The sequence below is a fragment of the Staurois parvus genome, unplaced genomic scaffold, assembly GCF_062004578.1.
Source record: "Staurois parvus isolate SC_StPar_1 unplaced genomic scaffold, SC_StPar_1.0 ptg000371l, whole genome shotgun sequence".
In the NCBI taxonomy this organism is placed as follows: Eukaryota; Metazoa; Chordata; class Amphibia; order Anura; family Ranidae; genus Staurois; species Staurois parvus.
This window is the reverse complement of record NW_028318167.1, coordinates 3215212-3228130: the sequence shown is the minus strand read 5'-3', so window position 1 is coordinate 3228130 and position 12919 is coordinate 3215212. Positions and strand designations below refer to the sequence as shown.

Here is a 12919-nt window from a genome sequence, read left to right as displayed (position 1 = left end):
AGTGTTGTGGTGTGATCAGGGCACATAGACAACAATTATTATTATTTTTTTTATAATTTTTTTGTTTTTGTGCCCTTGCAGAATGCGTGCAGAAAAACTGATGTCTCTACACCATGGCATTAGACTGTCTTCTGTTGAGCAGACAGAGCAAAATTCGGCTGGTTCCTACTGAACGATCTGATTTTTCAGTCGGTGTATACCCAGCTTTAGGGATCCTGTGATGTACTAGATTGAGATTTATCACAGGATACAATTTATTGATTATGCAGTCCAATAAGTCCTGTTCATTCTTTATCTTGCTCTGAGAAAATGAATCCAGGATCAAACATAATGTCTTCCTTTTTTGTTTTGCTTCGGTTTTTGTATTTCAGTTGTAAGATTTTATGGAGAATGAATAGCACCATTAAATTCGATGGCCATACACACTTTGATTTTATTTTCTGATTGATATGTGACTCAATTAAAATGAACGAATAGGCATAATTCCCCTTATGATTGATCAATTTAGATCAGACTGAGTCAATCGGCCAGAGCAGAAAATTGATTTGTGTAGAATTGATCGGCAGCATTGAGATGTTTTGTTTGAGCTTGATCATATTTCAATCAATCTGATTATGAGCGTGTATGGGGAAAACTGAGATACAATAACTTGCGATCATACCTTTTAACTATTGATCAAAGTTCACTTCCTTGTGTGAGGCAAATCAATAAATCACTTGTTGACTTTGGATCATTTCTATCGGGAGACTTGGATCAGAAAAGAAATTGAATCTGTATTGATGCATGTATGGCCAGCATAGGAGACATATATCTACATAAAGAGATAAACAATTTGTCTTTCACATCCAGTATGCAGTGAAGTATTGTGACCATGGCTGTAGTAAATGTAATTCCTGATGATCTGCTACACACGGGGAGAGCAGAGTCACCTGCGTAGAGCACCTGTCACATCTGACATGCTGATTCATGGAGCTTGGCATTCCAAAGGATCTTCTCTCAGCAGGGGGAGGAAGCCAGGCTCACCCTGTAAAAACCTGTTAAGTAGTACAGCTGGTCAATTCTAAAACATTGTATCTTCTATTTTCTTGTTCAGGTTAACCTGTACATTTTACGCAAACTTCTACTTCTGTTTAAAAAATAAACTAATCCTAATAAATAATTATAATACATACCATTTTCCAATTTAAAAGGCACATATCACTTTGCACATGCATTGTGAATGTGTGATATCGGTGGAGCTGTAGCCAAGATGTGGGTAATTCAGTAAAGCAATAGCAACACTTTTCCTGCAGCAGGGTCCCTTTAACATGGTCTGTGACTAATTAACCACTTCAGCCCTGGAAGATTTACCTCTTTTCCTGACCAGGCCATTTATTGCACCCAAATGAAATGCCCTTCCCCCCCCCCCCCCCCCGCAAATAGAGCTTTCTTTTGGTGGTATTTGATCACCTCTGCGGTTTTTTACTTTTTGCGGTTTATAAATAAAACCTATTTTGTATTTTCTACTATAAAACATATCCAATAACAAAAATAGAAAATCTAATTTCTTCAGAAATTTAGGCCAAAATGCATTCTGCTACATATTTTTGGTGAGAAAAAAATCCCAATAAGCGTATATTGATTAATTTGCGCTAAAGTTATAGCGTCTACAAACTATGGGACATATACTGGAATTACATTTTTTTTTTTTTAATGGCGGCGATCAGTGACTTATATCGGGACTGTGATATTACGGGGGACATGTTTACACTAACTGACACTTTGTGGGTACCAGGGACACTAATACAGTGGTCACTGCTAAAAATATACACCGATCACTGTACTAATGACACTGATTGGGAAAGGGTTAACATCTAGGGTGATCAAAGGGGTAAGTGTGTGCCTAGCTATGTGCTTGGTGTACACTAGGTGGTGCTGGTACAAGTGGAAATGATGGATCGTGTTCCCAGCTCTGCAGGGACACATGATCTGTCACTCCCCAGTCAGAGCAGAGCTCTACTTATGTAAACATAGGCAGAGCTCTGTTCCTCCCCTTCCTGACGATCAGTAGGTCTCGCAGATCAGCTTCTGCTGTGACCGTTCACAGCAGAGGCGATCTGCTGGCAGCGCACGCATTCCCCTGTAAGCCAGAAGTGCAAAATCAAGTATATATTTGTGATTTTGCACAGGATGCCACCCTGTAGCAGTAAAACTGCTATAGATTGGTCCATAAGTGATTATTAAAAGTTTTGCACCAGTTTTGGTACCAGTACTGACATGCAACCAGATTCACATATTTCTTGCTACAGCCACATTTCAAATCTATTGCTGTGCCTGCATGTTTAGCCCCTTGCTAGCTAGAACACTCTGCTGTGTAGCTGACAGTGTTTTATAGCAACTGATGACTCCTCTCTGGCCCATTTTTCCTACTAGCCAGGAAATTCTCTGGCCGGCAGCTGAAAGTAAACAAAGGGGTGGGGATGGTGGCTAACATCATTGTCCAAGTATAGCCGTATTTGAGTAACTATGTTAGAAAGCATTCCTGTCCCTTTCTTTGCTGTTGGCTGGGTAGTAGGACACTAGATGTATTGGTTGCTGGAACACTGTCAGCTGCAGAGATGACTGTCCTACCAAACAAGGGGCTTGGCATGCGTTGTGGATGTATTGTACATGGTATGGACAGTCCAGCCTCAGCGCCATCCTCCCCCATGCAAGAGAGTCATGTGCAGTACCTGTTCTCAACAGATGCACCCATACATACATTCTGTGTGGAGGAGCAAGGGAATTCCAAAGAGTATCTGCTGCACACTCTCTGTTCTTGCGGGATGTAGTAATCCGTCAATGACCTGCTAGTTCTGTGCTGGATATTGTGCAAGTTATGCCAAGTATGCCTATTGGGAGGGGGCGGTAGGCCTCACGCACACTGGATGTTTGGCCATCCCTCCTAGATACCTTTCCTCCTGGCAGCAGCGTTTTGGCAGAAAAAATGATTGTAAACGTGTCTAATGCTTTTAGGCATGTGAAACGATTGGGCATTAATCCATTTAATTGGCCAGAATAATAATTCTGGCCATTGAAATGAATTAACGCTAAAGCTATAAATGTGCGTTTAGATGTATTTACCCACGTCAAATGTTTTTTCTGCCAAAACACCGTTGCTCCTGGATGCATTGGCAGTGTGTTGTGTGGTTTGGTTTTGTTTTTTTCTCTTGCCTCTAAACACCTACTGTATGTGTGCATGGACACGTAGGCTAACATGCAGGGGCATTTAGAGGCAGAAAAAAATGCCAGATGTCTCTTCCTGCAGTGTTTAAAACATCCAGTGTCCACAAGGTCTTAGGTTAGCACAGTGGTGCAAAAAGTGTACTCTGACTTGGCACATACAGTCATGGCCGAAATTGTTGGCACCCTTGATATTTCTCCAGGAAATCATGTATTTCTCACGAAACGTATTGCATTAACACATGTTTTGCTATACACATGTTTATTCCCTTTGTGTGTATTGGGACAAAACAAAAAAAGGGAGGAAAGAAAGCAAATTCGACATAATGTCACACAAACCTCCAAAAATGGGCTGGACAAAAGTATTGGCACCCTTTCACAACTGCGGATAAATAAGAATGTTACAAGCATGTGATGCTCCTGTAAACTCACCTGGGGCAAGTAACAGGTGTGGGCAATATAGAAATCACACCTGAAAGCAGATAAAAAGGAGAGACGTTCACTTAACCTTTGCATTGTGTGTCTGTCTGTGCCACACTAAGCATGGACAACAGAAAGAGGAGACGAGAACTGTCTGAGGACCTGAGAACCAAAATTGTGGCAAAATATCAACAATCTCAAGGTTACAAGTCCATCTCCAGAGAACTAGATTTGCCTTTGTCCACAGTGCGCAACATTATCAAGAAGTTTGCAACCCATGGCACTGTAGCTAATCTCCCTGGTCGTGGACGGATGAGGAAAATTGATGAAAGATTGCAACGCAGAATAGTCCGGATGGTGGATAAGCAGCCCCAAACATGTTCCAAAGACATTCAAGCTGTCCTGCAGGCTCAGGGAGCATCAGTGTCAGCGCGAACTATCCGTCGACATTTAAATGAAATGAAACGCTATGGCAGGAGACCCAGGAGGACCCCACTGCTGACACAGAGACATAAAAAAGCAAGACTACAGTTTGCCAAAATGTACTTGAGTAAGCCAAAAGCCTTCTGGGAAAACGTCTTGTGGACAGATGAGACCAAGATAGAGCTTTTCGGTAAAGCACATCATTCTACTGTTTACCGAAAACGGAATGAGGCCTACAAAGAACAAAACACAGTACCTACGGTAAAATATGGTGGAGGTTCAATGATGTTTTGGGGTTGTTTTGCTGCCTCTGGCACTGGGTGCCTTGACTGTGTGCAAGGCATCATGAAATCTGAGGATTACCAAAGGATTTTGGGTCGCACTGTAGGGCCCAGTGTCAGAAAGCTGGGTTTGCGTCCAAGATCCTGGGTCTTCCAGCAGGACAATGACCCCAAACATACGTCAAAAAGCACTCAGAAATGGATGGCAAAGAAGCGCTGGAGAGTTCTGAAGTGGCCAGCAATGAGCCCAGATCTAAATCCCATTGAACACCTGTGGAGAGATCTTAAAATTGCTGTTGGGAAAAGGTGTCCTTCCAATAAGAGAGACCTGGAGCTGTTTGCAAAGGAAGAGTGGTCCAAAATTCCGGGTGAGAGGTGTCAGAAGCTTATTGATGGTTATAGGAAGCGACTGATTTCAGTTATGTTTTCCAAAGGGTGTGCAACCAAATATTAAGTTAAGGGTGCCAATACTTTTGTCCAGCCCATTTTTGGGGTTTTGTGTGACATTATGTCATATTTGCTTTTCTGCCTCTGTTTTATATTTGTTCCAATACATACAAAGGGAATAAACATGTGTATAGCAAAACATGTGTTAATGCAATACCTTTTTTGTGTGAAATACTTGATTTTCAGGAAAAATATCAAGGGTGCCAACAATTTCGGCCATGACTGTATGTTGTGTGTGTTTTTATTTTTTTTTTTTAATAGTTTTTATTGTACTTTTAGCAAGTGTAACAAAACGACAAAGACATGGTTAACATGCTGGATAGGTAAACAGTAGCACCCACTGTTGATTCAATGCTGGTAGTGTGGAGAGCATGACACTTAAATATCCAGGAGGTCAAAGTTCATTGGTATGTTTATTCTGCTGCAGCTTTGGGCTGTGAAACAGATACACATTGTAAATCATTGGCACATGTAAATCGAAAACATAGCTTTAAAGAGCACAACTGTTCTGTGATCTGATCACACACTCTTAGTTGTTAGTCTACAGCTCCCTGGAAGGGACAAGGACACTGCATCCCTGAAAACATTAAAGCCCTACACTGGCTGTGAGCACACTAGAAGGGTTACCCACTTGTTTGAGTCTAGGGGACTTGTTAAAGTTGGTTTATTTACCCAATCCTCCATGTTATAGATCTCTCCTGCAGCTTTTTCCCTACATTCCAGTGGTCTAAGGTCCAGACTTCTCCAAGACCAGGCTTTTACTCTCCTATAGACTAAACAAGCTTTTAACCCTTGCAGTGTGGGTGCAGCCCCGCTGCAAGGGACAATTTTCAAGTTTCCCACAGTCGAGCAATAGAAAACAGCCTAGATCTATACCCCCTGGCGGGATCAAGAACCGTATCATGTTCACAAACAATATGTCATATTTACTATATTTTTTTTATTACTGACCATAATAAAGACAATATGTACAAAACCACTTTACATTCCCTTAAAGCAAACTGCTTGGAATTGTGAAGTTTGTCACAGTGGCATTGGTAGTTCATTTGCTGGTTTCCATGTTGCCTGAGTTACTTGAAGTTGGGTGTTCCTAGACACTTCTGCTCATAGTCCCCTTTTATGGAGTTTTGGAATGTTCATCATGTACCAAATAATATATGCAAATCAAATTTTATATCAAAACTTTCATGGCATCATCATGGGAAGTGTGTTCACATAAAAGGCACATAGGCATTATTTAATTGGTAAACCATGATTTGAATTCAACTTTTAGATATTCTTGTGAATACTTTTTGGCAGTTCTTAGTATTAGCAAGTGGGTCTGCTCACTGGCTCTCCAGCAGAGTTTGAGGGGGGTCTGCTCGCTGGCTCTCCAGCAGAGTTTGAGGGGGGTCTGCTCGCTGGCTCTCCAGCAGAGTTTGAGGGGGGTCTGCTCGCTGGCTCTCCAGCAGAGTTTGAGGGGGGTCTGCTCGCTGGCTCTCCAGCAGAGTTTGAGGGGGGTCTGCTCGCTGGCTCTCCAGCAGAGTTTGAGGGGGGTCTGCTCGCTGGCTCTCCAGCAGAGTTTGAGGGGGGTCTGCTCGCTGGCTCTCCAGCAGAGTTTGAAATCCTAATACCCTTTCTGGAAGGAGTAAGGGAAGGTCACACACAAACAATTCTGCAAATTAGTGTACAAGGCCAGTGACTGCACATGGCTGATGGACAACTCAAGGCTGCTCTTCCCAGGGGCTGACCATCCAACCCTGGGTAACAATGTTCCTCCACTAGCCGTATTACCTTTTTAAAATTTGGGATTAGCATGGAGTTCTACCTAAAAAGATTAGCCAAAATGGACTTACCATTATTAATATAACATTTACTGATCCCTTTTAACCCCCAGCCAATTTATTAGATCCTTTTGGATAGGCCCATCAACCCTTGGCTGTCAATATTGACCACTTTCTGTTTTAAACTGTCCTCTAAAGCGCTCTCAGATACACATGTAGTCAACTGCCCCTTAAAAGTGCATGGCTGTGGTAGCCACAGACTGTCATGTGACTAACTGCCCTGCTAGTTTTTTTTTTTTTGGAGTTAATACTTTTTGTTTTCATGCTTACAATTTTTATAGTGACATATTTTTAGATTCCTAGCTTTAACAAAATGCTGTTTTCTTGTATCTGTTTGTCACTGACAATTTACCTAGCATGTTCAAAACAATTCATAGAAGAATTCACAAATTACGTTGTTCTGTCATTTAAACGGTAGCAGGACTTCCATCCTGTTTTTAGGTGTATGTTCCCTTAATATTCTCCATTGATGAGAGATTATTTAGACTAGTAGAGGGAAATGCCAACAGAGCTTTTATTTCTGGGCAGGTTCTGCAGTTGCTGTTCAAGCGAAGCACTAAAGTAAATGGATTGATTGGATATATGTGGCCAGAGCCAGCTGTACAGCAGTCTGCTCTAATTCACTCTTCAAATAGTCCTGGATTATATGGTGCAGAGCTGATTGAACACGCTTTTCATCATCTGCTGTGTGGTATGTCAAGAACACTGGCACACTTTGCTTGGAACTGCCTGCATACCGTATCAAGTCCTTCTTTTTTTTTTTTGGATGGGAAGGAGTTAAACATTTGTAGCCTACTTGTTATATAGCACAGGATTTCCATATGAGTGCCTGCAAGAGTTTGGCTCCAGAAGGCAGGACTCCTATTAATAGACTTCTAGCAGCCTTGCAGGGCAGGTCTAGTTTCGAAATCTAGCTGACTTGACTGTGCACAGCCATTTCACCCCTGCTGGATGGGGGATGCTGGTTCCCTTCTTGGGCTTTACTTTCAGCAGGTGAAGACTTTCCTTGGGTGATCGTGTCACAGATCTCTATGGGCACACCGTGCCTGAGGCATGGCTGAAGATACAGGTACTGCATTTTATGTGGAAAGAGACTGTGTATGCCAATTACTTTTATAGTCTGAGATAAAAAATTATAAGTGAAGGATTCAGCGTTTGCAAGGCAACAGATATATGAATAAATGCATGAAGTGTAATGTAGCATTTATGCCTTCAAGGGGCCTTTGCTGCTATTGTGATATGTACTGTAAAAGTGTGTATGTGTGTGTGTGTGTGTATGTGTGTGTATATATATATATATATATATATATATATATATATATATATATATATATATATTAGATTTTTTTTTTTTTTACAAACATCATGGGGACTTTGGGGTATATTACTAATGGTATCGATCTGATATGTATATCAAATTGTTATAACTGATAGTGATTTACCACCAGTGAATGCTTGGTGTCACATTCACTGATTTTATATATATTTCCTTTTGTGTTTAACATAGATGACTTTGTTACTGGGTAAAATCTTTGGCTTCTGTCTATCTTGACCCCAGAACAGTCAAAGACCCATCTAACTGATTCATCCTTAAAGTTTCAGCTGAGGCCTCTCTTTTTTGAAGTCTTCATTTTTCAGTGTAAAAACATGGTCCGAATGTGCCTACTGGCTTCTAAAGTGTACCAGTTTAGGTGAATATTTATTCTCCTGGCTAAGTGTGCCGTTTCAACAGACTATTGTAGGTACCTTACACTGTAAGCACCAGGAGGACAGGAGATTTTATAAGAAATATAAATTACATAAATGTAGAATAAGGTTAGAAGAAATCTTTTTCCCCCCAAAAAAGTTTATTTTCAGGGGCTTGTATATTTAGATTTTTGAGTCTGCCTTTTATGTCATCAGTATATTGCTACTAAATTCGGCGGGGGATTTTTATTTATCTATTTATTTATTTTGATTGCTTGTATGATTTGAGGTCTTGTTGGTGTTAATGTGTGTGTGTGTGTGTTTGTTTTTGTTTTTTTTCCTTGGCATTTTTAGCTAACACCTTTTAATACTGAAGCCAGATGGCTGTTACGGAGATACTTTGTACCGTGTTATATGAATTAAAAAAAAAAAAAAAAAAAAAAGCATATTGGTGCTAATTTTAGTGCTAACATCTATGAGTACATCATTCAACAATTTACTCCTGAAGAAGCCAAGGTTGGCAAAACATGTTGAGAGTAACATGGACCCTTTATTATTGAAGATGTGCTGATGGACTATGCTCTGAAATGAGGACATTGCAAGGACAATGGTTTTAATGTGATTGTATCTAATAAAATGTTCTTTTTTTTATAGTTTTGTTGTGTTAATTTTGGCACTTTAAAAGTCCAGCTTGTTTGTTTTTTGCTTCAAAACACCATTACTTCACTATGCATTGGAGAGTGATTGGCATGTCTTGGCAACACACTTTGAATGATCTACAAATGCATATGTGTATTCATTAAGGTTTTATATTTGTGTGGTTTATTTTATAACCTGTGAATTGCATGGATAGATATCTGTACTTGTTTGCACAGCATTTTGGCATGCTACTCTGCTTAGGTGGGGGTGAACAGGGAAATAAAATTAGAATGATCTCTACTGGTGTCACTTTTGCTGGCAGATTGACTTTGCTTCTATCAAAATAGCATCAGTGAAAGCAGAAAGTTTTATATAAACAGTCAATGGAATCCTCTATACCAAAACAGCTTGTGAATAATTCTAGGGAGGAAGACTTTGGTGATGGGAATGATTAGTCTGCTTGCATAGGACATGCACTTATGGAACACCTGTGAGGGATTTCCATTGGTATTTGGACGTTTTTAGGACTCTGTCTGAGGTTCCATATTTGGTAGGAGAGCGGCATGGACATATGGAATCCTAAAGTAAACTGGAGCAATTCCTGGTTGGTGTATAATGGAACAAATGCATAGAAAGCGCTTACATTTAGTGAAAAATCTGTGTCAGAGTCAGAAGGTTTAGAAGTGGTAGTAGGACACTGGTTTTTAAAGGATAATTCTACTTTTAGTAAATTGGTAGAGCCCCCAGTTAGTGCATTGAAAACCTTTTTACGTGAAAGTACCATTTTAAATTGGCTTTGAACATTATTTGTCTTCACGATGAGTCCTACAAGGAAGGGTCGATGCATTGGTCAAGTGGGTATTGTGATGTCATTTGGTCGACTGAAACTGGGAGGAAACTTGCCATCAGGCATGACATAGGGATGTTCTATGGGAGGAAATGTACTCTGGAACATGGCACAGGGAGGCACTATGCTGTCAGTTAACCTCTGAGTGGCGTGAGAGATTCTGATGTCACTGTGTTTTGGACTCGGTCACTTACAGACCATTTACCGTGATCTACCAGTGAGCCAAATTAATATAGAATTACGTGCACGTGGAAGAAAGACACTGACACTGTTGCAGTTTGTCAACTTCCTAAAATTCTGTTTTATTGAGGAACTAACAGTATCATTTATAGGGCTTATGATGCAGGCAAAGCATATACATTGATTGGGTGAAAAGTCCACTGGGTTTCTGCGTGTTCTTCCATCCGTGTTGATATCTTCCACTCATTTTCCCCAAAAAGACTCATTCCCTTTTATGGAGGTTGTTTACATTAAAAGATACTTTTCTCCTAATGAGTCACCTAGGGTGAGACTCCAGATGAAGGCGCCATCTTAATTATCATTGTTCTGTCAACCTATATCTGATTGTTTACTTAAGAGAGTAAGGAATTTTTAAAGAGCAAGAAGCAGAAAGTAGCAAGACTATAAAATTGTCATTTTACTGATCATCTAATAAAACGTGGACTGTCTATCACAATCCACTACAACTGGAGGGTTCCACTTCTAGCCAACTTTGTCTGCAATGATTCCACTTGCAGTACTGCCACTGATCAAAGTGTTGTGGTGCCAATGCATCAAATGATGGCTGCATTGTAAAATGTAAGAGGTGTTACATTTATTAGGAGGTAAGGATTTCTACGGATGCGGAAATAGAATTTGCTTTGATGTAACATTTGCATAGATTTTTTTGGTGTCCATGCCAGAGAGAATGGAATATTAAAATTGGCATTTGTAGATCACTACTCCTTTTGTTTCTGAATTTTAATTTCTTTGGCTAGTTTTATCAGCTCTGGCATGTTGTATTTGTTGTCCTTGACATGTGGGAAAGGATACAATGCTGTTGGCTACAGTTGTTGATGATGAAAAGACTGCATTGTTTTCAGGATACACATTGTATTCATTCTGTTGTGGAGAGCACAGTTGTGGGTTTTGTCTCTGGGAGCTGTCATTTTAGAAATTAGATTAATATTGCCTTCATGAGTTTTTTTTCTAATGAAGGAACAAGGAAGAAAAATGCATATGTGCTAATTAAATTGATGATAATAGATTGTAGAGAACAAAACCTTTTGTTGTACAATTCCTAAATATTTGTCTGACTTTGCTCTATGTGAAAGGGACCACTACCTTTTTTGCAATAAACTGTATATATCTATAGGCAAAATCTGTTTGTGTGTGTTTTTTGTTTTTTTGTTTTCCCCGTTTTTGATTACAGAAAGGAATGGTTAAGAACCACAAAATGGCCAGCAAACCTAAAGCAATCTTTACTTAAGTCTTTGTTGTATTGACAACATAGCTTAAAGCGAGTGCCCCGCATTCTCTCTTGGCTCCTCCTGTCTGTTGGGTGCCCCCATAGCAAGCAGCTTGCTATGGGGACACCCGATGCTAAATGTGTCCATTCACACATGCAGTCATGGCGTAGCCCCCCCCCCCTTCTCCTCATTGGCTGACTGGCTGTGATCAAGGGCAGTCTGACAACTCTTGGGGCCCCCGGGCAATAGGGGATCATGGGGCCCCTGTGTCCTTGCCCAAACTCAAAAAACCTATGAAAAAGGTACCAGGGGCATCTCATGGGGCCACCTACTGACCCCAGGCCCTTGGACGGTGCCCGAGTTTCCAAATGGTCAGTCTGCCCCTGGCTGTGATTGTCAGCAGTGGGAACCAATGTCTCCCACTTGTTGTCTCAGCCAATGAGGAGGCAGAGACCCAGGACAGCTGAGGCTGTTGTTCACATCGCTGGATCGCGATGAGGCTCAGGCAACCACTTTAAATAGAAGAAATCTGGTTTAAATTTTTTCATCTGTTCTAGATGTGTGTCATTACAGCTAAGGCCTCCATAAAGTTTTGAGGTCTTTTTAAAGGATAAGTTCACCTTGTCAAAGGCAAAATCGCACTCATCAAAAGTCACATCGGTTGCATCAGGTCACACTGCAAAGTTGCAATGAAAATCGCACCATTTTGAAGTTGCACAATTGTGAAAGGAGCCTTAATCTTTTTTTTTTTTTGTTTTGGGAGCCTTGAAAGCATTGCACCAGCAATGCAGGACTCCTGCAGCCCTGTCAGTGTATCTGTGTGCTCCTACAGGCCAGCAGATACATTCTGACAGGAAGATTCAAGGAACTTCCACAGCTCTCCACAACACCATTAGTTAATTGAAAACTACAAGCCAACAGCTTGTTGTAGTCTTCCCATTCACAGAACACTGTGAATGGATGATGTGGCCAGGTGGGCAGAGCTATATTTTTCTAAACTGTGACAGCAGAGGGAGAAGATCCCCCGCTACCTGTCAAAACGGGGGATTGGGGGAGCAGGGGCCAGTCCTTTTCATTACATTTTACACTCTGAATGTGGTTGGAAAATGTAGTGAAAGGTGAACTTCTGCTCCTTTTAGAATTTTGTTATGCTGGCTATTTTTTCTGTTTTGAATTTTCACGGTATTACCGCTGGCCATTCACCCTCTCAAGGCATTACAGATGAAAGTGCAGAATGGATTTTTGTTCACGGTTTTATTTCTGTCTGTGTCCCCTTTCAGGAGATTCACTCTCCTCTATCTAAGCTCTAATGAGCAGGGCCCTCTGTTTCTTCTTGTGCCATATTGTATTGTAACTGTAATGTCTACTTTAATTTTGTAAAGCACTGTGCAAACTGTTGGCACTATATAAATCCTGTATTATAATAATAATAATATCCTGGGGACTATTGTGACAAAGTGATGGGAAATCCAAAATGTTGTGCTTCTTAGTTGAGGGGAAACTTGGTTTGGTGACTACTGTTTTTTGTTTCTTTTTTTTTTTTCCCTCACTTTGGGGACATTTCCTCTTTTTTTTTTTTTTTTTTCTGTTGTCTTTTGGAAATCTCCCCAATGGGACTCAAATGACAAAATAAGTAAGTTTTAGCTTGGTTTGTTTGCAATTGAACTTCATAGTCAGCCAGTATTCTTCCCTTGAGACTAGTTA

General features: G+C 40.6%; 1 protein-coding gene across 4 annotated transcripts in view; it reads left to right on the top strand.

Moving 5' to 3' along the window:
- ASPH (aspartate beta-hydroxylase) overlaps positions 1 to 12919 on the top strand; it is a 257770-nt gene that overhangs the window by 43448 nt on the left and 201403 nt on the right. The window contains exon 1 of one of the 4 annotated variants that reach the window (XM_089685318.1): positions 7278 to 7664. The exons of 2 other annotated variants lie outside the window; for them this stretch is intronic. In XM_089685318.1, coding sequence (XP_089541444.1) covers positions 7649 to 7664 — 16 coding nt within the window. In that variant the 5' untranslated portion in view covers positions 7278 to 7648. Of the gene's footprint in view, positions 1 to 7277; positions 7665 to 12919 lie in introns of those variants that run through there. One more of the 4 variants, XM_089685321.1, reaches the window with a different exon arrangement.